This window comes from Phallusia mammillata, chromosome 8, assembly GCF_965637545.1.
Source record: "Phallusia mammillata chromosome 8, kaPhaMamm4.hap1.1, whole genome shotgun sequence".
NCBI classification, from domain to species: domain Eukaryota; kingdom Metazoa; phylum Chordata; class Ascidiacea; order Phlebobranchia; family Ascidiidae; genus Phallusia; species Phallusia mammillata.
The window spans coordinates 6,096,205-6,121,508 of record NC_137259.1 but is presented as its reverse complement, the minus strand read 5'-3'; the positions used below and the strand labels follow the sequence as shown (position 1 = coordinate 6,121,508).

Sequence of the window (25,304 nt, the reverse complement as noted above, 5' to 3'; positions counted from 1 at the left end):
TGGGTAATAAATATAGATTTTAAATAAACTAACGAAAAGTTAATAAATTGATTTTTGATGCTAAAAGCTGTTCGGTTACAATCGCCTTATAAATTGTAGATTTTTGTCGTATTTCTCACAAGTTTGTTACGTGTTCTTTTGTAACCCTGCCAAATACTGTCAACTTGCTTACGACAAGAAACGTTTTAGTCCAACTAAACAATGTCAGCACGCTAAACTGTTGGTCGTTCTATTATATATGCTAGTAACCCTTCCTTATTAAAAAAGTTTCTAAGCCAGGTAAAGCAAATGCTGTTTTGAAATAATAATACTGCCCTTACGAGTTTGAGGCATCCAACCCAACCAAAGAATTCCAACAAGTGTGCGCAAAGAAATTTTATTTAATTCCAGTACATTGAAGAAAAACAAAGAAAACTTTATGCTTGACAATCTGACTCTTTAATCTTTGTCCTTTTATTATCATTGTCTCTAGTTGCCAAATCACTTTCCCTTTTGCGACTTGAAAAATATTCCTTCTGGATTTCATCAGGGCACTCAACTGACCTCAAAGTGACCGAATCTTCCTCTGTTACGTCATCAGCGGTAACGTAGACCACCAGAGGTGCGCTGGATGTTTCGACCGTAATTTCTTCCTTGAAGTCAACCTCCGAATCTGGAGCCGAACTTTCAGGTGAAACAAACAACGACGACACCTTGCGACCGTTTTCTGCTAGATATCTGCACACTAGATGGCAGTGTTCACATAGGACGCTAGTAACCGAGCACGGGTCCGCCTGCAAACCATTAAATAGTGAGTTAGCAATGTATATTTGCAATGCTCATTATATTTTCTGTTGAGATTTTTCGAGTCAGTGAATTAATTGGGGCTTTGCTTAGGATGACATGAACATTGGTACCATAAATAAGATGTACATAGATTCATAACTGGGATCAACCTTGAAGAGTTCATGCAGACCAGCGATCACAGGACACAGTATAACATATAAATTATAGTACAGGCCTATTGAAGGAGTTATTCCGGATCATACAGTCCAAAATCCTATATGGCAAGGCAAAGGCGAGAATTTTTTTCTGGGAATAACGCCTTTCGTAGGCCTGGCGTACTATGATTGGTTTCCTAACATGTTTGTGCATAAAAGGTGATATCCAATACTAAAATTCCTCACCGGTTGTTCAATGCAAGTGCATGTAAATTGATGGGAACAGGCTTCACATGCTGAGCAACGATATGGACATTTCATTCTGGCTGTGCATACCGCCGAACTATTACAATGTACAATTCTTTCCACTGCAACCTGTGAAAAATTCTTGTTACAAAATGCCAACATTATGATTTATTTTTGTTTAGGCGAGCAACCATTAGCCTCTGGTTTTGTGACGGGTTAGCCCGGGTGGCGGGGCCGTAAGGAACAAAAGAGTCCTATTGCTTACGAACTCATTCTGCCAACAATCTTACTATGTTGCTAATTAAACTGCTTTGGGGGAAGATGTTGTTACGATAAGCATATTTCTGCCATGAGTATAAGCATAGGCGTAGAGTTTTAAAAAATACCGGGGTGCGACTTTTCATAATTGACGCCGATGCCTGCAGTATTTGTACCTGTATGGGACCAAATACTACCTTTTACGTGCTTTAGCCTGTAGTTTCTATAAAATTAATTTGCAAATAGTCACTTGACACAATTTGTTGGTGCTGGATTGGAACGTTTGCTGTGCGTCTAATAACTTCTGATGGAACGAAAGGGCGATTTGCCGAATCAGCAATTTTAACAACGATTTAGTTACGGCGGAAAATAAAAGTAAAAGCAAATCACGTTTTAAATATACCGACTATGTATTGCTGACGCCTAAACTTAGGTCACCTTGGATCAAGTTTAGGCCATTGCAGTGCTTTGCAAACGGACATTAAATACGCTTAGGAATCAATTCATTAACTATTTCCCAGTTATTTGTTATTGCAGAAAGTTATTGCGACAAATAATACTAAAACGTTAGTCGCTATGTCATGTTTATGTTGCATTAAAATGCCCGTTTATTGCGAAACAATTACAATTGTTACGTTTCGACCGACGTATGTTGGCATGAGTGCGAGCGCATGTGCTTGGTAGAGCTACTAACACTGAGCTTGGGCTGGCCCCCGGCCTAAGAACTTCTGGTAGGTGGCGCAAAAGAGCATAGGCGTTTATGGTGCTCACTCAGAAATTATTCTTACCATAAACCCAAATTGCTGTAACAGCACCATAAACTACTATGCTCTGTTGCGCCACCTACCAGAAGTTCTTAGGCCGGGGGCCAGCCCAAGCTCAGTGTTAGTAGCTCTACCCATGTGCTTAGGTGGAAACACGTTCTAAAACCGACGTAACTCAAAAAAGGATGCGATTTTGACGTTATACAAAGGTCAAGGCCGGGGGTGCTCGGAACCCCGCACCCCCGTACTATACGCCAGTGAGTATAAGTTTTACCATAAGTGCCACACGTGTTACCATACGTGGTATAAGTCTTGAGTTTTAACAAACAAATTTAACGGAACCTGTATCTAACAACCTACTTGCGTCAATCGCATTGGTTCTCCGTCTGTTTGAGGTTTTTCAATTGCTCGAACCCGATCAATGACACAAATCACTGTCCAACTGCGTCCATCCTTATGGGGATAAACAAGCAGAATTAGAGACTTACTTCAAAATAGTGAAAATAATAAAACGCTTTTAATATTTACCAGGGATTACTTTGGGACAGGTTTGGTTTATCAGCCTAGAGATTTAGCCAGAGGCGTCATCAATACACATTATGACGTCACAGAGGAAATCAAAAAAGACAGTAACAGCCACATTTTTTTAAATTCCATTTAGTTTGAGAAGTTTTGCTTACCTTTCTCGGTTTAACAAAGTGAAGAGGCAGATTTGACCCTTCCTCATGCTTTGATGACGTCAGACGTTTTAGAACCCCGTCGCTCATCATGCGGAACGACTGACGTAACTTCGTCATCGCCTTGTCTCGAGAATGCTTCATCAGAGTCTGCGAAGGAAAAAAACACCAAATTATTTTTTTCCGTGCCAAAATTATAGGTATACAACAAAGGTAGAGCTGCTAACACCATAACTCACGTCGGGCCCGCTTTTTCACGGGGTTCGAACCTAAGACGCTCCAGGGGACGAATCCCGATCAAGGTTTTTAGTTCTGTGCTAAATTTGGATAGGTGGCGCAAACAGCAACGACACATCGTTGTGTTCAAGCCACACAAATGTGTTAAATTTGCTTAATTTGGAAATCAATGAGAGAGCTTGACATAAATATACGACGAAGGTCCTTCCCGGTGTGAAAATTTACCCTAAAGGTTAAATATAAGTAAGTCTAACACTAAGTAACAGATAAAAATTAATTGATCTGATTTTTCCATATTGCTTTCACATTGTTACACATCCAATGCCCGCAAAATGTTTTTAACGTGATCACCAGAAAGTGAATATTGACTTCGTTTTTGCAACAATTTTAAGAAATAAATCTGTATGGGGTTAGTTATATCTAAGTTAAGAGGAAAATGAGAAAAAGGGTAAGAATCTTTGACATATAATATAGAGTTTTGGTTAAAGAACATGGTCATATTAACTGTTTATGTGGTTAAAAAAATTGCTTTGGAAAATAACTTTAACTGTTAGTTCACACACAAAACACTTGCCTTGATCAACACGTCCAGTTGTTTTCGTTTAAATCCTTCATGGTAAATATTCTTAGACAATCTTTGGTGATAAGAGTCAAATCTTGATTCAGCTTTGTTCAGGTTTTCTGATCTGTAAGCTCTTGACCACAACTCCGGCTGGGAGGCGTAATGTCGTTTGAAATGCTCTCCAAAGCGTTTTGTAAGGACGTTCTTAAGACAAACAAATATGGCGTTAGAAGACAAAGACATTCACTAATTTATAACCAGGGTTGCCATCGAAGTAGACCCCCGAATAAGGACAACCGAAAAACTAAATTTTCGTACAAAACGAAACAAACGTTTTCGAACACATATTTGCTTTCATACGAGCCATGACATATACAATTTGCTTTCTATTTTGTCAAAAACAATCTGTTCCAGCAAGTCCCTAGTGTTTGTACAAAAAACTTCCTCCATCTCACGACAGCTCAGGTCTAGGTTTACTTTTACTTATAGCAAGGACTTGACTTGTAAGTGTTAAAAAAAGAACAAAATAAGGAATCAGGTCAAAGCAAGGACATTTCATAGAAATAAGGACAATAAATTTTACTAAGACATTGCCCTTCAAAGTAAGGACAAATCTTAGAAATAAGGACGGTATGGCAACCCTGTTTATACCTGTTCCGTGTCAAGCCTGAACACTTCTATACTCTTGGCACAATATGCCATTTCTACTTTAAAGTTGGAATGTTTGAGTGTTTGCCCATGTATATTCGTTCATACAGTTATGGCAAACCACATGCGTTGAGTCGAACGGCCGCATGTTTTCTGATTTAACAAATGTCGCGATGCTAAACCAAATACTAGTTGTTGTTTTTTTCGATGAACTTATTTTTTTTTGCTATTTCACTCCAAAAAACAAGTATTTTCTTAAGCATCACACCAGCTATACTACAAATGTGTTAAACATGCAACCTCGTGGACGAAACGCTTGTTTAGTATTTTCTATGTTGTCGGATTCCACATACTAGAGCGAAATGCTGTAAATTATAACAAATTATGTTTATGCTGCTGTAACATTTCTCAGATACCGACAATGATGACAAAGCAAAATGAAATTCTGTTGTGAAACAATAAAATAGAAAGATGGATTTAAAGTTTTGTTCAGTTGTTCGTTCACTGTCACAAATTAATGGCCCTATATCAGGGGTGGGGAACCTGCGGCCTTTTAGGGCACTAAGTGCGGCCTTCGATGTCAGAATACAATTTAGGATGTTGATAATACACACTGCACCAGGCGCTAAAAACTAGACAGAAACGTATTTTTTTACCTTTATTCCACATTGCTATTTGATTGGTTCTAGGGCAACGGTTTTCAAACTAGAGCCAAATGTTTGCGTACTGGTACACAAAGCGATATCCGTAGAACTGTCAAGAGACCAAGGTTCTACAATCCTACTTGTGTTGCAAAAGAACAATTGTTTGCGCATAATCGAATGTCTTAAACTCGTCTGTGATGTCACAAGCTGCTCTTAGATTGATATTGATAAACTAGCGAGTTTCTATGTTAATAAAATCCTGAATGTGGTAGTGAGGGTGGAAATGTAGTGACGAATTTTATTTAACTTGGACCGTAAGTCCAATAGCACATGAACCATTCTGTAAGTCAAAAAGTTTGAGTGCCACTGTCCTTGGCCTGAGAAATAGTCTGTGCGGCCTGAACGAGTGTCGATAAACCGTTTGGCGGCCTTCACAAACAAAAAGGTTCCCCACCCCTGCCCTATATCATCACAGTCTTTTGCTTTACTTGCAGATAGATTTTTAGTAAGGCAACATTTACTTATTAAGTCTATCTGGCAAAGTTGTAAGCTCAAACTTTGATTTAAATCTTATTTTCAGTTTTGTCTAAAAAATGCATAATTGTCACACAAAGATATGCAATGAAGACGATAAAAACGTATGCCAAAAAACCCACCTGAAGATTACGGTAACGAGCTTGCTGGTAAACCCGTTTAATGTGTACAAAATCCATCATATAAAGAGCTACGCAACTTACAGAAGCAAGGTCGTCCAGAAACTCTTTCATCAGGGAAACAAAATTTGCCGGTACAGTTTCCCGCATAACAAGGTTGAGATTTGCGACCAGACGTTTTCCCTCCAAAGGTTTTGCGGCGTGGTTTAATGCTGGGTCGTAAACAAGACGATGCCATTCCCCTGTGAACAAAATACAAAAAATATGGAAATGGTAGGGATAAGCCGACCTGAGTCAGAACCTGAGTACTCGGTACCGAGCATCGCTGTTGCACATTTGAATATTCATGCCTTGCTAAGATACGATACTGGTAAATTGTTTTTTGAAATGCGTTAGATGGAAAAATGTGTACTACTGGGGCTTGTATAGCTTAATTTACCGCTGGTGACGTAATGAACCGTTAAAAGTTAAAAAACTAGCACGGAATTTGGATTGTTTGTGACGTCACAATGCACCGAGCACTAACGTGGGATGCTCGGTGTTCCACCAAACAGAACATTTGCAAATTGGGCCAATCCCTATAGTGCGAGTAAAAAATATTACCATGACTGCTTGCTGACGCTTTTCACGTCGTAATGTTTCATTGTACGAAGTTATTATTAAAATCAGTTATTTGTACATTTAACTAAAATTTTGCACTGTGTTTTAGCCGGCCGAAAAGTTTTTGTAAGGGTATTCTACCTTTAAATATTTTTTTATCATAACTTTAAATTAATAATTTATGGAAAAATTATCTTACCAATAATATGCCAACTTCCAATAATCCGTCGTGGTCCACTGCCGAAGATTGACGTCCAAACATCAAACCAATCACAGCCCGTCGTCATCTCTGCTGTGGGCGTCATCAGGTATGACGGGGTCAGCACAAGGTCAGAGAGATTGTTCTGGAAAAGTAAGAAATGTATTAAAGCGATAGACATAACACACAAAATCAGTCATGAGTTAAAACTTAAAATCATTTATGTTTCCTTGTTTACATAGGGTCAAGTTACTGTCTCAGTTAGTTTAAAACTGTTTATTACAGGGCTTTTTTAACAGGAGTAGGGAGTATTTGAAAAAAAGTAAAGTTTGAGTACTTTTACAATATACAAAAATTACCACAATTTAAATAACTTCTGCCTGTCATTGGAAACAAGGGACACAAAGAAATTTCCCGAAAACTTTAAGAGAAAAAAAAGATTAGGATCCACTTGTTTCATGCTACAACCACAGTGTAAAGTTACAACAAAAAGCACAAAAAAGTTACAATTAACCTTAGACCAGGGCCATGTCATTGACATTAAACGGAGGAAAGAATTCAAACACAATTTGTAGTTAATGACTTAAGCTTGCACTTAAAAATAAAGGAAATACCCACCCTTATCTGAGTCAAGCATATTTCAATCACGTCCTTGTCTTTTCGATTTGACACAAACCACGCGACAGGCAAAACTTCATCAACCCCGGTCGAGTTTGGAATGAGGATCTCCAGCGCCATCAAGTGAAAGTTTGGATCAGCTAAAATATTTGAATAGATTATGGTCATCAAGACAAATAAGTAGGTGCTTTTGGATGAATAGTTAAATGTTATATTTTCAATTTCTTCAACTTGGTTTAACCATATCATAAAATGCCCTGAATAAATTTGAACATTTCAACATACTGTATTGTAAAGGCCCGCTTTAGTATTGTTGTAGGTGCACATTACCTGTGCTTTTACATTACCTGGGTTACTTGTTTTGGCATATAGTCAAACCGTTGGAATTTTCAACAAAAACTTAAAGAAATAAGGCAGTGGTTCCCAACCTTTCCAAGCTTGCAGATTATTAAACGTAAAAAATACTTTTGCAGTGTTGAATAGAATAGGAATTTGAAAAGTATATAATTAAAAACAGATCAATTCGAATTCAGCGATACCAAAGTGGATTTAAAACAAATCAACAACTAATAAAGAGCTTGTTAAATCATAGCTGTTGCCTTTCTGAACTCAATACAGCTTAAAGATTTTGTCAATGCAGTGTAAAAATGGATTACATTTTAAGGAACAGTTTAAAAAATTAACGGTGACAGAGACATTAGAATAGGAAGTAACAACAATGTACCTGGCTGCAAACAGATTGGTCATAAACAGAGAATGTAAGTTACCTCTGGATGGATTGGCGGAAGGGAATTGTCCCTGAGTTATGTCCATGCAAATGCACTGGTGGGGTCCATAGCGCCGAAGCATCATCGATTGCAAGGAGGTTTGCAGCACCAGGAGAAAATCGTCGTTGCTCAAACAAGCACAGACCTGAAGGATAAAAACATTTTGAAAGGTATAAAATTTAAAAAATTAATTTGCCAATTGACAAACAATTCTTTAAATGCTTGTTAGGCAACATTTCAAATCAAATCAACAAATCAAAAGCATATCAATGAAAAGGGCATGAGCATTTGCCCACACTTCTGACCATAAAGCATGTTGCTTTTTTGTCCCTGAAAATTTGAACCTGTCTCTGAAAAATCGGGGGGTGAATGGGTGAATCATAACTAACAGTGACAAAATGCCCTAAACTAATTTTTACTAACCGGCGTGGCTTTCTCTTGTTGATATTTGATCAACAGAACCGGGTTATCTTCACTTTGTTGCATTTTTTCAATCCAGGCCTGAACAGTTGTTCCTGGTTCACAATTCAGTTTTCCCCGCTTTGCCTGGATTCCTTCTTTTCTCTCAATGTTGTACATGTCCTGTATTTCACAACATAGATGTTTAAACATTAAAAGGTTTACCAAAGAAAGTCTACATAGTTATATTAAACCATTAACTAAACACTGCCAAATACCTGTTTTTTTGCTTTTGGAAATGATTATGCCTAGCCGTACACTTTTCATGAAAAATTTTGGATTTTTTGTTAAATTGCCAGAAATACTGGTACTTCAAATATAAAACCCAGGTCATTAGTCCTTTAAATCTAACACAAATGTATTGCCTTTAATAGGAGCACTTTTTTGATTTACTTGATGTTTTTAATGGACTAAGATACCAAGAATGGTTCACCTTTTGTTTTTGTGTCACATAAAACAAAACATTTGGATTGAAGTCCAAGCTGTTACCAGGCCAGGCAAATTTCAGGTTTATTTTTATTGGCTAGGTCTACCTAATTCAATACATTATTTTAGACATTCATCACCTGTAAAGACAAAAGATGAACCCTTTGTGGGGCTGTTGCTGGGTCTAGACTACCTCTTATCTCATCCAAGATCTTGTATTTGCTTATTCCCTGAGACAGTTTTCTGCAACAAAAGGACATTCTTAGCCAATAGTGCCAACAGCAAGTACTCTCAAAAATTTTATTTGTACAAAGATTGAAATGCCACAAGTGAACGTCAGATTTATTTACCTTTTCATACAGCCATGGGCATTAGCCATTAAAACAACTGGTCCATAAGGACATCTACACCAAACGAAAATTAAATACACTCACCTTGCAATTTCATCCTTTTGTGATTTTGTGATACGAATATGGCTGAGGTCCAAGTTATGACCATAATGTTGTAAGTATGCCTCCACCTGGTAAAAAGACAAAATACTTTAGATTTAAGTTCCTATCTTTCTTTAAGACCCATAGTTTTTACCCTGACTTTCATTAAACCCCACAGCTTTAAAAAAAATTACTTCTGTGAGGTAAAAAATGTCGTCAAAAAACCAACCTCTATTTGGTGTTGCTGTCCGGTTGCATTGGAACTTCCCTCCTTAAACGGCCATTTTGTTACTTTCATTGATGCGGTGCATTCTACACCTGTTTTGCACGATCCCTAAAAACAACACCAATAACTTTTTCATTGTCAATATACGCATGTACATTTTTAAATGCATATGAATTAGGTTTAGGACATACAATGTAAAAAAAAAATAATACAAACAGTTTGTTGAAACAGTAAATAAAACAAAATAAATAAAAAACAGATTTTCAAATCATCATAGCATTCACCTGTGTTTTAGCTTGTTTCTTGGTGGCACTGCTTACATATAAACCACCACGATTACAGTAGAAGCAAGCTGTCATGCTTCCACTCTTATTTAACTGCCAACCTCTTCGTCGCATGAATGCACACCTTGCCTCCTGCTCAAGCCGGTATAACCATTCCTTAAAACCTACATACATTTAATAAAGTAACAAAGAATAAACATTTTGAAACAAAGTCTTTGGCAGTGCACAATATGTAAAACTGAGTTAGTACAAGTGTTTAAAGCCTATTTACTTATTTCCTTAAACTGAAAGTGTTATCTCACACTATTATTTTTTTAAATCACCGCTACTTTTATTAATTTTGTTTACTGGACTTACTGCTTTCATTTTCAAATGTAAATTCGGTCATTTCTTGTACAATTCCATGCGCTTCTTCTAAATGGACCCGTAAGCGTGGTATTCTGGTACATCTGCAAAACAAAAATCAAGTTTCTACTTATCACAAGGAAGCACATATTGTACTATTTTTTAAATCACTTCAAACATATTTTGCCAAAAATTGTACGGTTGCTGGAAAACAGTCAAAGATTGGCAATCCCAAGTTAAGGAGGTTTTCGCAAAGCCAGAAATAAAATACACACAAAAATCACACAGCTAAAACTTGATTGCATTAGATTCCAGACTACACAATTTTAATGCTTCCGTTTTCATTGTCATAAGGCCAAATTAGTACTGACACAGACTTACTGAAAATTGCAATCAGGCTCGAGGCATCTGGTAATTGCAGCACGGGATCGTCCTGGTGGAATTACTCTGCTATCATTTGATGTACTTCCAGAATCAGTTAAATCTGCAGCTTTGGAACCTGGCACTAACAAATAAAATATGCTTCAAAAATCCATGAAAAAGAACAAAATGCATGAAAGGTCAAGATAGGTAGAGTATGGCACCTGTACTGTATTTAAGTTTATTTCCGTTTAGGTTTCACTGATTTTTTCAGAATAAACAATGGAATTAAAACCAGGCTTTTGGTCACAAACCCACAGCAAAAATTTTTATATGTAAGGCTGCAAAATCACCACCTAATATAAATGGTGTGTTTTTAGATTGTGTTGTTTTAAAGATAACAAGCAAACTGATTCAATGAGCATCACAAACTTATACCTGGAATTCTGTGAATACAAAGGAAACAGCATACCCTATTGTTGTGGACTCAATGATTTGTTAACATTTGTCATATGTATTGTATGTATATACCCACCTTACTAGTTAGATTTGTGTACATTCAGGGTTTGTTTTTTATTTCGAAGACAATTTAAATACATGTAGCACTTGTATCAGCAAAAAAACATAACTTAGATATCATACTGGTAAAGAGTCAATTTATTTAACTAGTAGCAACAAAAATCATAGGAGAGGGTAAGTGTATTTGTGTGTATCAATAAATATTCTTAGTGTCAATGTAAACACATAATAGTGATAATGTAAGCATAACATTTCTTTCCACCCTGGAAATCGGCGATAGTCAGACATAGAAAATGTTTTCAGGTACCTTTTTATGCTTAGGCAACTTTTGTCAAATGGGTCACTTAAAGAAATGTTAAATAGTGGATATAACTGCTATAAGTATTATGATGCAGGTAAACAAACAAAAAAATGACATATTTACATCACTTAAAACATACATACATAATAATTAATGCATAAACACTTTTTAAACTGCAGGATTTGGATTAAGATATACAGCTTTATACAAATCCAAGTTCAAGTGAATTCAAGTAATTTAAAAATCTGGAATTTGTAAACATTTAAGCTTATTAACCATGTTTCAAGCACCCTTAAAATGCCTTGTTTTCTAAATTTTGTGAAAGTTGGTTAAGTAATAGTTTAATTGAACTGTTGTGGCCCTGTTAACCAAACATGCACTATATTTTAACTCTTTATGTGACAAGTTGAGTGTAAACCCTACCTTTGGCAGGTGCTAGGGTGCTTTGGTTTGAAAACAGGACTGAGTCTAACAAAGAAAAGCTGACTTCCACTTCTCTGGAAGTTTCAGTGTTCTTTGAATCACTGTCCAGTTGTGAGTCTATTGGTTTCACATTATCCTCTTCTACAACCTCTTCCTCAATTGGCTGGCTCGACACAAAGTCAAGAATCAGAAATTCTTCACTTGACCCTTCATTCATTGTGAGTTACAAACAGACAAACGTACATTGTCTTCTGATACAGAAAAAAAAGTTAAAGGGAGTTAATACCTTTTTCTACACTTTTAAATGACACAGCAACATTATATATTTATTAACTGTTGCTTATGCAATTATGTCGTGCAAATTTAATACATAAGGCTAGCAACTAGTGTATGGCGAAGGTACCATATTGGTCATCAAGTCAGTCATCCATATTTATGTACATCATATGAAAACAGCACATGTTAACCATTTTGCATAATATGCCCAACAGGATCTCAGGCATGCAGCACAACGTCCTGTGTTCGACTGCATAACCAATAAGTCCACATGGAGAACCAATTATAAGTACAACAAAGTCCAGTTAAAAAAATGATTTTTAAACAACTCGAACATACTCTGCAGACTGGCACGTTGAACCAATCAGACAAATCCTCTGAGTCATTTGGAAATTTGCCACAAGGTTTTCAGTTTTCACTAAACTACATTTTTGTACCTCTAATGCAACTCGTAAAAGTCCTAGTTACAAAACTAAATTTTTCAGCACATTTGGACCAGTCTGTGTTTTTAATTTAAGAATGTAATAATCATTGTTAAAACTGCTGGATGAGCTATATTATGTTTATTACATTCTATACTGGAACTGTGGGATGATCAATACTCATTTATACATTATGCCTGGCAGCAATAGATTATTTAAACACAATATGAATTTTTCTGGTATGAATGCCATGCTCGATTCTAAATAAGAAATTAAATTAAAGTTATCTACAAAAATCAATTGCATGATGCAAAACAATTTTGAAATTAGTGAAACTGCAACCACAACGCACGACCCAACAGTTTACTTGATCCTGTGGCACCATTGTAGTGTTTTTGTACTATTAAGTACCATTATTAAGTCAAGCATAGGTATTTATACAATACAGCAAATTCACGGCCACAAACTGAAAACGACGTTATGGTGGTGGTCAATGGTACTAGGAAGATTCAGTTTTGTATAGTCATAAAACCTTTGTCTGCATTAACATAGATAATCTTGACCAGTCTGCAGTTTTTGCAGATCTTCAACGCAAACTGCGAATGCCTGTAAATTTTTTTGATTTAGGCAAAAATAGGAAAGTGATTGGTGGTTTCCCTGGCATTTCCGTTAACTGAAGCGGTTTAAACCGCTTGAATAAACACGGCCATTTTCAAACAATTTTATTTTTTCGGGAATATAAAATCTCAAACATTTACGTTTGATAGGCAATAAACCATATGTTTTATATAAAATATTACACTGCATATCATCACAACGAAACGCTACCTGTCTCATGGGAGTTTTGACGGTAAAAACGTATGTTGGAAGATACCGGTACATCAGTTTTTTAGTATGTCCAATACCCGTTGCCACGGCGCTGTACAAAGACAATTTTGGCTACTCATGTCACATCATTTGATTGTTATACCCGAGCACCAGCAGAATAAGCGGTTAAAATTGTGCTTACTACAGTCCTATTGTTCTTAAAGCTGCAGGGCCACAAGGAAGGCAACAATTGCGCGAAGTTGCTTTAGTCATAGTATGAAACGTACTGAATTCTACAGCTACAATACATGGATTAGTCTGTTTCAATTCATTTGTCCTCTTATGTAAGGGTTTGCGTTTCGATGAAAAATCGCAGTACAAACACAGGCCTGAGCAAAGTTAACATTTAACGGACTCTAAAGATTAGTAACGCAGGGTATATTATTTTGTGAGTGCACTTATGTCTATACAAACATCCAAAAGAAAGTAGTGAATAACCTTTTTTCTTTTGCTATTAAAGGCTGAGAGAATTCCGCATGGATAAGTTATTGGAATGGTGCATAAATTGCCATGGTGACGAAATGAAGCACGGATTTTTTACTCGTATTGGACCAAAGGAAGTGCTTGTGCCAATGATAGTTCTATTTAGCGTAGGAACTGTCTGTATTATACTGAACTTACCACCAACTTTTGAAGAAGTCAAGTAAGTTTTATCCCAATGTCAGGTAGGCTAGTTGTTTAAAGGACATTGATTAAAGTTAAGCCTTATATAAGTTATATTATAAGCTAATAACTGAATTTGCAGTCAATCATAGCAGCATAGTAGGCTATATTAGGAAAAGAACACGAAACTTGTTTTTTGTGCTTTAGGGACACAGAAATTATCGAGAAAACACCTAACATTCTTCGTTTCCACAAAAGCAGTCGCTACTTTCCTTTCATGTTACAACATGAAGAGAAATTTGAAAAATTCAATTTAGTTGGACTTAAGGCATTGCCTGAATTTCTGGACAAAGGAAGCCACAATACAAAACCCCGATACACGCATAAACTGCAGCCGAGAAGGATAAATGGATACAACGGCATTTTGGTGGGTGCAAACTGTTTACAAGATAAAATACGTTAAACTTTATAGGATTTCAGAATTTGTTGATAAAAAAATCAAGGCAAAATATCTTGACCGATAAAAATAAGTTATTATTTGGCTAAATGTGCATAAAGTGCCGAAAACTAAACACGCCAATATAAACCACACTACGGTATTTTTTTATTAAAACGTTATGGCAACTTTGACTGTATTTGTGTCCACAAAGACGTTGTATTTTATTGGTCCTCTCTTCAAGAAACAACAGGGCCTGTCGATTTACTATCAAAAATAACACGTTTTGCTTCTCCTCGCTAAAGTATGTTATCAATTGCTAAGCAAACACGCCTCAATTTCGGTTTACTTGTGTTATTACAGCAGTTACGCGACATTCAGGGCAACTCGTGGGCGGGAAAGTTGCTGAAAGGTGGATTTGTGTTTTTTGCCCAATCCGCCGGACCGAATTTAGCAAGACGAAGGCTTATAAGAGAAACATGGGCAAGTATTCATGAACACAAAGGCTGGAGGTTAGTGGACCAATCTGTTAAGCTTGTGTTCTTTGTTATACGAAACATAGTTGTAAGCGCCCCTAAAATTAAGGCCCGGAACCAACCATAATCCGAAAGTACAAGCCCAAAACAAGGCCCCAAACCCAAGTTTAAAATAACAATGCCCGAATGGGTACGAAAAATGGTAAAATTGGGTCACAACTAATGTCTACTGCAAAGTCAGGCCCGGATCAAACTCATTTTATTGAAACTTAGGCCCTATAGCAAGACAAAACTTACACCAGTAAACCACTCTACTAAGATCAAAAATCCTGTTTTAAACAGACAGCTTATTATTTAGCTCATGCTCACACGTTTGTGGGTTCAGATAGCGCGTCGACCACTTGTTTTCCACCAGTGTAAAGTTGCTGGCTAACAACTTAACTGGAGCTCCAGCGCAGAGTTGCAAGCGGGCCCAAAATCTGGACCCGAACCCGGCCCGAATCCGAAAGTATAAGCCCGAACCCCGGCCCGAACCCGAAACGTTTTTGAGAAGCCCGTTTAGGCCCGAAATTTTGATTGACAGGCCTATCCATGAAAGCCTTGCAAAAAAGATGAGAAGGAAAAAAGAGAAAGACAACAAACACAATGAGCAATAGTAGACAATGGGGTAAACAATACGTTTTAGAGTAGGGTGGGCATTAGGTCAAAGCCAGAGACTTGTTACTTAGCTGAGTGACTTTATTTAAAAAAATGACGGACACGGAACGTAAAGTCAGGCCCGTTTTAAGCCCGTTTTCTCACAAATATCTAAGCCCGAACCCGGCCCGAACCCGAACCCGGCCCGAAAAGCCCGGCCCGACGTGCAACTCTGCTCCAGCGATTAGTCGCCAAATCCCTGGACAAAATTTTACTAAATAAACCAATATATTTTCAAAATCCCGTACAAATGTATACATCTTGCTGATTTTCCAAACGAACATTTTAACGGGTGTTCACCATAACGTATTCCGAAACTATTTAACGGCTTGTGTGAAACGTTCTTTCAGGACGCATAAGTAAAGGATGTTGATCAGGCTCGCGCAGGATTTACGAAACGACTTAGATTTGTCATGTGCCATCGGTACAATATGGTTAAACACACGCACAATGATAACTCAGCGGGATGCAAATAGAGTACGTGACATAGACGCCTCTCTTCAAACATAAAGATTCTATTGTAAGTTAATAGTTGTTCACCTTGGTCCTTGCCCTTCATCAAGGTACTCTGGACTAAAAAACACAAAGCAAGATTTTTTCAAGATCCTACGATTGCTTTAAACTTGAATCACACAACCCGTCGCTTGGTAAATGAAGACTATATTGAACCTTGCAAAATATATACGCTTGGATGTATGCACAGCAAAATATTATGTTTTTGAATGACAATGCTTTTTATCAGTGTTTCATACCGGAACGGAACGAAACATAATAACGTTATTCGTTCTGAGGAATTTATTTATTTCGTTATTTCGTTCTGGACCGATATTTTCATTTCGTTCCGGTCTGACCGAAATAAAATTATAACGGTATTTTTCGGTATTTCGGTCCTTGTGCTTTTTCTACCAAAAACAAACCGCACAAACACGGAGTGAAGGAGAGTGAAGTTGAATTTATTATTGCCACTAATATCACACATTATTTCGCAACAACATAATTGCTTCAATGATGTCCCCTTTCATGCGGTTGCGTTTGGCTTCCAGAATCAGTTTAAGCCCAGAAAATGATCTCTCTACCGAAACCTGTGTAACTGGTAGCCCCGCTGCCACTTGTGCTACTGCTTTCATTATAGAAGAGCTGTTGTTCCAATACTGAAAAAGATCTTCCTTTTTGTCAACCCGCTTGGACTGTTCGTACACGTCGAGGGCGTCATTGAACTCGGTCGCCTTGGGAAGGTTTCCGTAAGTATTTTGCTCCAAATCTTTTGCTTTCAACAACTTTTCAATTAGGTCATCTTCTGAATCAAATCCTCTATTCCCAGCTCTTTGGTATCCTTCCGGACTGTTTTGCTCACTGGAAGTGCTGGCGACTGGACTCATTTCAAGTTGACTGTCGTCTGTAACTTTTTTTAGTTTTAACCACATCTCGTGCAGCTGTGCTCTTGCGACGCCCTTTTCGGAAGCTGAGAAAAGACAACGGTACCTCGGATCAACATATACTGAAGCAAGTAGAGCTGCGTTGCCAAGCAAACACTTTTCCCTGCTTCTCAGATTGTTGGCAATACTTCTTGCAAGAGGATTATCATAATCAGATAATTGTGTCTTTAGTTTAATCCAGTGGGCATAGAACTCCCCTCCAGCAATATTTCGGGTTTGTAAAATCTTGGTTACGTCGAACACCGGTTTCAATGCATCAACAATGCGACGTACATTGTTCCATTCCGATTCTGACAAGCAAAGTCCTGCAACAGGAACACCTTGCGTGTTTATTTCGTCAATTGTGTCTCGCAAGTCTAGGACACCACGAAACATCATGTATGTCGAGCCCCACCGTGTTTCAACATCAAGAACAGCCATTTTTTGCTTTCTGTGTCTGAGAGCCAAACGAACATTTGGTTTTCGGAGAATTTTAGCCACAGCCCTTACCTTAACAATCGTGTTGTTTGCAACAGAATCTTTCAAGGCGTCTAAAATAGCTAACTGTAGCGTATGCACAGCACATCTCACCGAAATTGGCCCACCTCTAGACGTATCTGTTTGTAACAAACAAATTTCTATTTCTTGAAGCAATTGTCTGTCGGTTCCGGGACTTTGCCAATCACTGTCATCATTTTCTTCGTCACTGCTGTTCTGTTCATCTTCTTCAAGATCACGTAGCAAACAACCGCTTTTTATCATATTGCTGCCATTATCAGTGGTTAGTGTATAAACTTGCGACATGTGGACACCAAACAACGACAAAGTTTGAATTATAACCGGAACTAAATCAACTGCTCTGGCACGAGTTGTCATCTCTTGAACGGATAATGTTGCTAAAACAAGTTCACTCCCGTTGACAAACTGAACATTAATCCCCATAAAATGGCGTTCCATGCGCGTAGCCAAATCAATTTTCAAAGAAACCAGTTTACCTTTCATTTGCTCGGTTAAGTTTTCTCGTTTGTGTTGAGCTGCCTCGATCGTCAAATCTCTCATCTTGTTGCGGCCAAGTGTGAGATCTGCTGACTTTAGAAGAGGGTTTAACATTTTTTTGACACCAGACGCTTCAAACACTGAAAGAGGGAGACCATTTTTGGTGACCGCTTCTATAGCATATTGCTTAATGTCTTCTGGACATGCTTGAAATTGGACATTTACAGATATTTTGTCGGCCTGCTGGCTGTTGTTTGGTTTAAAAAAGTTTTTTTGTTTGGCAAGTTTCTCAGCTTTCTTATTTGCGATGGCACTTTTTTTTCTTTGAAAGTCAATCCATTCATCAGCATGGACATTTTTTATGTGTTTTAACATGTTTCCGCCATGAGCCATCCCTTCAAAAACAAATTCGCAATGCCTGCATTTTATTTCAACTTTCTGCTTCTTCTTTACTTCAGTAAAAAAATTCCACGCTTGGTTTGTTCTTTTTCGACCCATCTCTTAATCTAAAATATCCTGGCAATAATATAAAAACGAAAATCGTAACATGTATCACTGTTATGTTACCAATCATAACCCGCACTTATTCCACTACCTAAACCTACAAAAGTCTTCTAAAGACAGTTCCACACACAGGCTAAAATATCTAATGACGTTAAATATCAATGCTCATTGCTTACCAACACTAAAATAAGTCAACCAAACGGAGTATAAGCTAGTTGCAACAAACAAAGATGGTTGTCTGGTGGTTATTACGTCACATAACATGTATGACAAAAGAGATGTCATAGTGATTTGACTGTGATTGTATTAAAACAAATAAAAAACGATGATTTTTAATTGATGAACGAAGCATTTGAAGCAACTATCCTGGATTTTTTTAGAACGAAATACCGAAATAAAAAATAACGGTATTTCGTTCCGTTCCGGTATTTTGAATATTTTTTATTTCGGTATTTGGACCAAAAATTATTTATTTCGTTCCGGTATAACGTTCCGTTCCGTTCCGGTATGAAACACTGCTTTTTATAAACTTAAATCAACCTACGATCATTCTTATCGATGGGTAATTTTTATGCAGAATTGAAACGGTTTTCGTTGTGGGCCGTACAACAAACGAAAATGAGCAAAGAGATTTAGAAAATGAAAGTTTACAATTCGGCGACCTGCTGCAGTATGATGGAAACGACCGACCAAGGTAAATAAACACACCAATTTTTTTTTACAGAAGTGCAAAATAGGACTAATTTTCGTATGTTTTTTGCCTGCAGTGGCGCAAACGACAAGTTACTGTCAACGTTGCAGTGGGCTTCAGAAGTTTTGCCCCGCGATTTTTTCTTTGCCTCTACAATGGACTATGCTATGCTTAATGTACCAGCCGTTATACACAAGGTCACATCGCTGGCATCTGGTTATGCGCCTTACGAACGTCCAGAGCGGTACCTTTTACAAAACGGAGTGTCTATTGTATCTTCCCAAGACCAAACTATCCATTGCCTAGAATGGCTTCACAAAAACCGTACTTTCGTGAAAGAGCATTTTATTCGATATCAGCAATTTTTAGAAATTTATAAGGTCGACTTATGGCCACCTTACTGTAGTCCAGGTCTGTATTTTATGCCGGTGTCTTTAGCAGGCGTGCTGTATGATATATCAAGGACTACAAGCGACATTGTGCCACCATCGATGCACAGCGCCTTAGTCAGCGGGATTTTGCGTCGCAAAGCCCGGCGAGCTGACAACAATATCGCCGATAAAGGCAGGAACAAAGTAACCTACGTCGAACGGTTTAGAAGCCTCGCTTTTGGTGATAATAAAAATTATGCAAGCCTTGAGGCGGAGTATGAAGCGTATAGCACATGGAGAGAATGGACAAGCTACTTCTAGAAGACAATCTTCTCTTTCTATCTTACCTCCATAGACTTTTAATTTTGCTATTTGTGTATACCCTTGTATGCTATGCATATTTTTGCGTACTCAGCCTTGCCAAATATGGTGTTGTCGTTTTCTTATGCATTATAAGTGGCTCAGGAAAAAAAATCGATTTATTTTTGGCTGCAACACAGTCCAAGAAACGACCCTGAAAATGGGCAAGGAAAAAAAATGATTTTTAAACACAGCGAAACACGAAGTCCCCAAATCACATACAAATTAAATTGGCAATTTGAACGCATTAAAACATTTTGTTGTCCAATATTAATTTCTCGAGAAAAATACAATAAAACGCAAAACTGAAAGGCATATTGGTTGTGTACTGGTTTCGAAAAAGCTAACATGACCATAGTTTCGATTTTGTACAAGGTATAGTGCAACAAAAATAAAAATCTTTAATCGTTTGTAATTTACACTGTTTTGTTGTCAAAATAACGTTCAATTGCAAGTGTCTGTTAGGTACATGCATTACGACACATTTGTGAAAAAATAATTTATTTCGGAAGCACTTTTCAAACCCAAGCTCGAGTAGAAAGCCTATAATGCACCACAATTTGCCCACTGTTAATTACGCATTAAAATCCATTTGCAGAATGTGATTTGGGTCTACACATACTACTTTGGGGATTGCTAAGTTAGTAAAATCTGAAATCTCGAAAATGAATATTATACACTGTGGATTTGCAAAGTTTAAGCCAAAGCAATGCATGTATGTTATAATTTGCCAAAATTGGAAATTGCGATAGTTCTAGCCGGCAAGACGCCATATATATGTTTTCTTTGTACTAAGGGGGCAAGCATATAAATTAAAATTGCTTGCAAGTATTTGAAAAAGATGGTGCTGTAAAGTGAGGTAAGAAAAACGACATATTCAAAATATTTTAGTGATTTTTGGACGTGAATTTCTAATACCACGACCCAATGGTTGTAATTGATATTAACGATAAACGCTCGAGTTCTACTGCCGAACCATAAAAAATCTTTTCAAAATTCGAGTTTCTAGCAGGCAAATCGCATTGTACTGAGTGTATTGATAATTACAGAGGTACTTTCGCATTGTATTTGAAGCTTTTTTAAATGTAATTTCATTGAAAGAAGCCTATTCTTATTTGAAGAATTCTAATACCTCCATACAGTAGAAAAAAGTAAAAAACATTTTGAAAAAATGCCTTCTCACGTCGATCATCCAAATGTTATGAGTATATTGTCAATTATATGACGGTATGCCATAATTTTAGAATCAATGCATTAGATTTCTGATACTAATTTTGATTTGATTTCAAGGATTGATCCAGGGTATTTAGCCCAAAAATTGCGTTTCTTGTGGTGCTTAGATCCTTAAACATTGAAAAACACGCAAATCACCTTGAAAATGAGGCTTAATCAAGGTAAACGTTCACACATTATTGCTGAGTCATCAAAGCAGGCAGGATGCAATATCAGTGATTCAGCAAAAACGCCAAGGCAGAATTTAACACTTAAGCGGACATAACAAAGCGCAATAAAGTGCATTCATATTTCTTGCCAAATATTGCAACGATGTAAAGAGCTTGAGAAGGGGGGAGTAGATCACATGGAGCGGTCATCTTCATCATCAGAAACGTCCTCCATCAGTTCTTCCTCCTGTTTCCTGAAGCGAGCATTTCTCCTCTCACATTTTGGACAGAGGTCAGGGTCAACCAAACATTCCTTAAGGTATGAAAATAGGTTGAATACTTTGTGCACACTGACACCTCAATAAGCAAAGTCCTAACCCCTCAACTCACTGCTTTGTTGGCATTTAACAAATACAAAATAAAGTAACATCAGGAACGGATGGTAATGCATTTGAAAGGATGTTTTTCGGCGGCTGCAGTCCCGTTTGCAAACAAAATACACTGCAGTAGTCTCTTTAGTAGTTTCTTTGTGTATCTAATATTCAACTAGAAGGGTGGCTTAGCACAAAAAACATTTATATATTACCTCCACTTGTTTTTATAATGACCTTTGTATGTTTCTGCAAGTAGGAAAGGGGACCCATAATAACTTCACTATTCCGATTCATAGAAAACATTGGTCTGCATTGGCATACTCCTAATGACTAACACCAAAACTTTTGCGCAGAAAGAATGGTAATTAATGCATTTCTACCCACCCTGTGGTAAACTCCTTTGCACTCTTCGCATTGTGTCGTGGTGTCAGTGTCAAATGCAAATATAACCTGAAAAAACAATACAGTCCATAAATATGTTCAACTCTATATTTAGACGAAACTCTCACTTCATCTTTTTTGCAAATTTCGCACAAGAAGCCTTTAGCGGAGCAGAGTGGACACGAGCGTACGTGATCAACGCCAAACGACACAATCTTCTCTATGATGTCACAAAGATCAGATGACTGCGCACGTTGCAGGTCGTAAGCAGAGTATATGTGAGGGTTGTCCATCATATAACTGTTGCCCTGTAACCTATCCAGAAAATAGTTGTAAGTCGGGCCAGGCTTTTACGTTTGGACATAACGGTACAGCTACTAACGTAAGAACTCAAAACAGACAAAGTTTGCTGAATACCGATAGATGGCGTAATGAGCACAGTTATTTAAACTAACAGTGAGACTGGGCTAGGGTTAAGAACTATGCGAAAATCAGACAATAAGTTTATACGTTGGATTTATTTTTACTTTTATTATCCACATACCAATTCCAATAGCCATAAGCGTCAGAATTTTCACACAATTTCCTGTTACTAATTCGCAAAACGCTCACCTACCGGCAATTTGCAAATTTTGTCTGATGTGAGTTCTTACATTAACACAACTTCGGTATAAAACGGGCTTAAATTGGGCCTGACTGTATACTAGCCTTTATTTGTATCACAATCAACAAAGTTTGAGCCTTGTATTACAAAACTTTCAGGCTCAGGTCTAGCTTTAGGCGTGTACTTTCGGGTTCGGGCACACTTACAACCACAAATATACTCGAACACGGACGAACTAGAGTGCAAAATTTTGTCACGTAGCTCTTTGTTACAAAATGCTTATATCTATACAGACTTAAAAGGGTTTTGAAGTTTTAGTCTATAAGCGAAACCGTAGACCATTGATTTGAAAACTGAACAAATCGAAATTATTTATAGTTACAAAGCCATGCGTACTTGCTGTTTCGCTGAGTGTGTGTTAGTTTTCTACATGTCAGAAGATAGGGTTGAAGACTGGATAGTTTTTGTCGAAGTGGTAGCAATTGTTTCATTTGTGCTAGAAACTTGTAAGCGGCCGGATTCGCTTTGTCCATTTCAATGCATGGATCCCTCCAGATTTGGGAAAGAAACCTCTTCGATCTAAAGTTGAAACAAAACGCATAGAAATGTTTTAATAGCTGAAGGCTACAAGTGCTGTTAACATTGGGTAGTAAGGACGGATTCAGACAATTAGTAATCAGTTTAAAAAAGTGCACAACTCTTTTTCAGCACTGGATTTAACTCTATAGCGCCGCCTACCGTTTCGAAACCCTGTGTTTTCTGAAATCCCAGTTGTGTAGCATACGAGCTGGAATGGCGTGTTCCTCATTTAAGTGACATTGCGGGCAGTAATACTGGCCAGTGAAAGTACATAGACGGGGCGCTCCATATATTATACCTGCAAATAAGAAAATGATAGTATTTTGTAGGGATGGGCCGATCCGAGCCAGAACCCGAGTACTCGGTACCGAGCATCGCTGTTTTTAATGCTCGGTGCTCGGCCGAGCAGTTGCACAAACTGACCTGAGCGTTAAATTTGCATATTCAAGCACTGCTAACATATGTAACTAGTGTTCTAAACGGTGTCTATGAACAAAAACGAATGATTTCTCAAATGTATTAGATCAGGGGCGGGCAACTTCTCCAGTCGGCGGGCCTAATATGGGAAAATAAAGTACTTGGCGGGCCGGATTCCTGAATCGATACACATTAATCGCGTATTTAACCAGTGATTTAAAACGGATTTTTGACCACCTAAATTAAACCAAATACATTCAAGAACATCACAAATATAATACAGTCCAAACAATCTAACTGATACAACATAAAATTATTCACCACAGCAAATTTAATGCATACACCACAAACTTAGATACTGCTGAAACACTAACTAGGCTACACGTGTGGAAACAAAAGAAACCGTGAAAGCAGGCCACACACTTGGTTGGCAGTTATGTCGTAACAATGGACGTACGGTGCAATGGTAACAACGGCGGGAAAGTTTTTTGCTATTGGGGAGCGTTACTGTCCGTTACATTTATAACTATAATTTGACGCAGTAAGCAAGTAGTGGGGGATGGCGGCAGACTGTGGTCGCGGGCCACATTATCATGTAAGACCTGAAACTGTCTGCGGGCCGCTCAAAATCCCGTCGCGGGCCGGATCCGGCCCGCGGGCCGTATGTTGCCCGCCCCTGTATTAGATGGTGGAAAAACGCGTATTTTATTGGCATGCTTAATAAAACACCGCCGGTGACGTAACAGGCCTTGTAGAGCTAAAACGTAGAAAGGGGATTTTTTGTGACGTCATAATGCACCGAGCACCGAGCATTAAAGTGAGATGCTCGGTGCTCGACCAAACAGAACATTTGCAGTTTTGGCACATCCCTAGTATTTTGTCCTGTAAAAATCTCTTTTAAAGCAAATGGTCAAAGAATTCGTTTGCCTGTTATTCTAGTTACTGAGTTGCCACTTAATTACAATAGGAAGCTATTAATTGCATGCTATCTTTGGCCCACAAGTGAATAAGGTAGCGTTGCAGAGCTAGACAAAGTTCAAGAGTATACAAATATTTTTTCGCTTTTAGCCATAAGTACACATATGTATATTTTACCGCTTTTAGCCAAGTACACATATGTGGAGCAATAAACAAAAGAAAAGGCCAAAATATCTGGGATCAAACTAGAATCAACTGATCACATAGTTTTTGCATGAGATATGTTTTTTACCGATTGGTGAGGCACAGTCAGCACACTGGTAATTTTGGGTGTCCAGTCCCTGCTCATTGGCTATTCTGGTCATGTGATGCATCATGGAGCCGTGCCAACTCCCGCTCACATCATCACCAAGGAAACGGTCTGAAAATGAAAAATAATCATTTAGAGCAAAGGAGAGCAAAGGAAAAATTTTTTGCCTATCATTTAGGAATGGGCCAAAAATGCAAATGTTCTGTTTGGTCGAACACCGAGCATCTCATGTTAATACTCGATGCTCGGACGAACGCACTGGATTGATTGTGACGTCACAAACATTTCTGATTTCAGGAGAGTTTTGTAGCTTTCCGAAGTCCCTTAAGGATTTTTTTTGCTTTCTGTGGTGCCTTACGATAATATTAAGGTTGTCTCCATCCGACTCAATCACTTAATTTAAAATTTTGAATGATATAGTTGGAGCCTGACAGTTGCAGTTAAGCACTGTATGATTGCAAAGGGAAACATATTCCATGGCTTAATTACTCCTGTCTATACATGGCCACAGTTGCGACCAGTTCATGTTTGGTTGCTAAATATTTTCTTTTTTCACTTTCATCTCGATTTTGTTTTCCCTTATTCATTGCAGATCGAAATTATTGCAATTATGTGCTTTAGTCATTTAGTGTGTCTTTACATAACACTTTTGGTTGGTG

The 25,304-nt window shown here is 37.8% G+C and overlaps 3 protein-coding genes across 4 annotated transcripts in view; 1 reads left to right on the top strand and 2 right to left on the bottom strand.

The window, feature by feature from the left end:
* Window positions 1-360: 360 nt before the first annotated feature.
* Window positions 361-12,851, bottom strand: LOC145203971 (uncharacterized). The gene is made up of 18 exons (XM_080076362.1): window positions 12,183-12,851; window positions 11,568-11,818; window positions 10,346-10,469; window positions 9,977-10,068; window positions 9,620-9,783; window positions 9,339-9,443; window positions 9,113-9,198; window positions 8,819-8,921; window positions 8,217-8,375; window positions 7,794-7,938; window positions 7,027-7,166; window positions 6,409-6,553; window positions 5,694-5,851; window positions 3,677-3,868; window positions 2,869-3,015; window positions 2,549-2,641; window positions 1,167-1,295; window positions 361-773 (listed from the first exon to the last, which is right to left on the bottom strand). The coding sequence occupies exons 2-18, from the start codon at window positions 11,782-11,784 to the stop codon at window positions 417-419; spliced, it is 2,556 nt and encodes an 851-aa protein (XP_079932488.1). The 5' UTR covers window positions 11,785-11,818; window positions 12,183-12,851; the 3' UTR covers window positions 361-416.
* On the top strand, window positions 11,732-20,078 carry LOC145203972 (uncharacterized). The gene is made up of 6 exons (XM_080076363.1): window positions 11,732-11,785; window positions 13,593-13,775; window positions 13,943-14,162; window positions 14,535-14,683; window positions 18,836-18,952; window positions 19,026-20,078. Exons 2-6 carry the CDS (start codon window positions 13,609-13,611, stop codon window positions 19,639-19,641), a joined length of 1,269 nt encoding a protein of 422 aa, XP_079932489.1. The 5' UTR covers window positions 11,732-11,785; window positions 13,593-13,608; the 3' UTR covers window positions 19,642-20,078.
* The window catches only part of LOC145203970 (pleckstrin homology domain-containing family M member 1-like), a 19,905-nt gene continuing 14,382 nt past the window's right edge, over window positions 19,782-25,304 (bottom strand). For both annotated transcript variants that reach the window (XM_080076360.1, XM_080076361.1), the window contains exons 16-21: window positions 24,628-24,756; window positions 23,160-23,298; window positions 22,818-23,000; window positions 21,946-22,132; window positions 21,821-21,886; window positions 19,782-21,375 (exon numbers count right to left, since the gene is read on the bottom strand). In XM_080076360.1, the coding sequence (XP_079932486.1) occupies window positions 21,256-21,375; window positions 21,821-21,886; window positions 21,946-22,132; window positions 22,818-23,000; window positions 23,160-23,298; window positions 24,628-24,756 (824 nt within the window). In that variant the 3' untranslated portion in view covers window positions 19,782-21,255. The remainder of the gene's footprint in view (window positions 21,376-21,820; window positions 21,887-21,945; window positions 22,133-22,817; window positions 23,001-23,159; window positions 23,299-24,627; window positions 24,757-25,304) is intronic.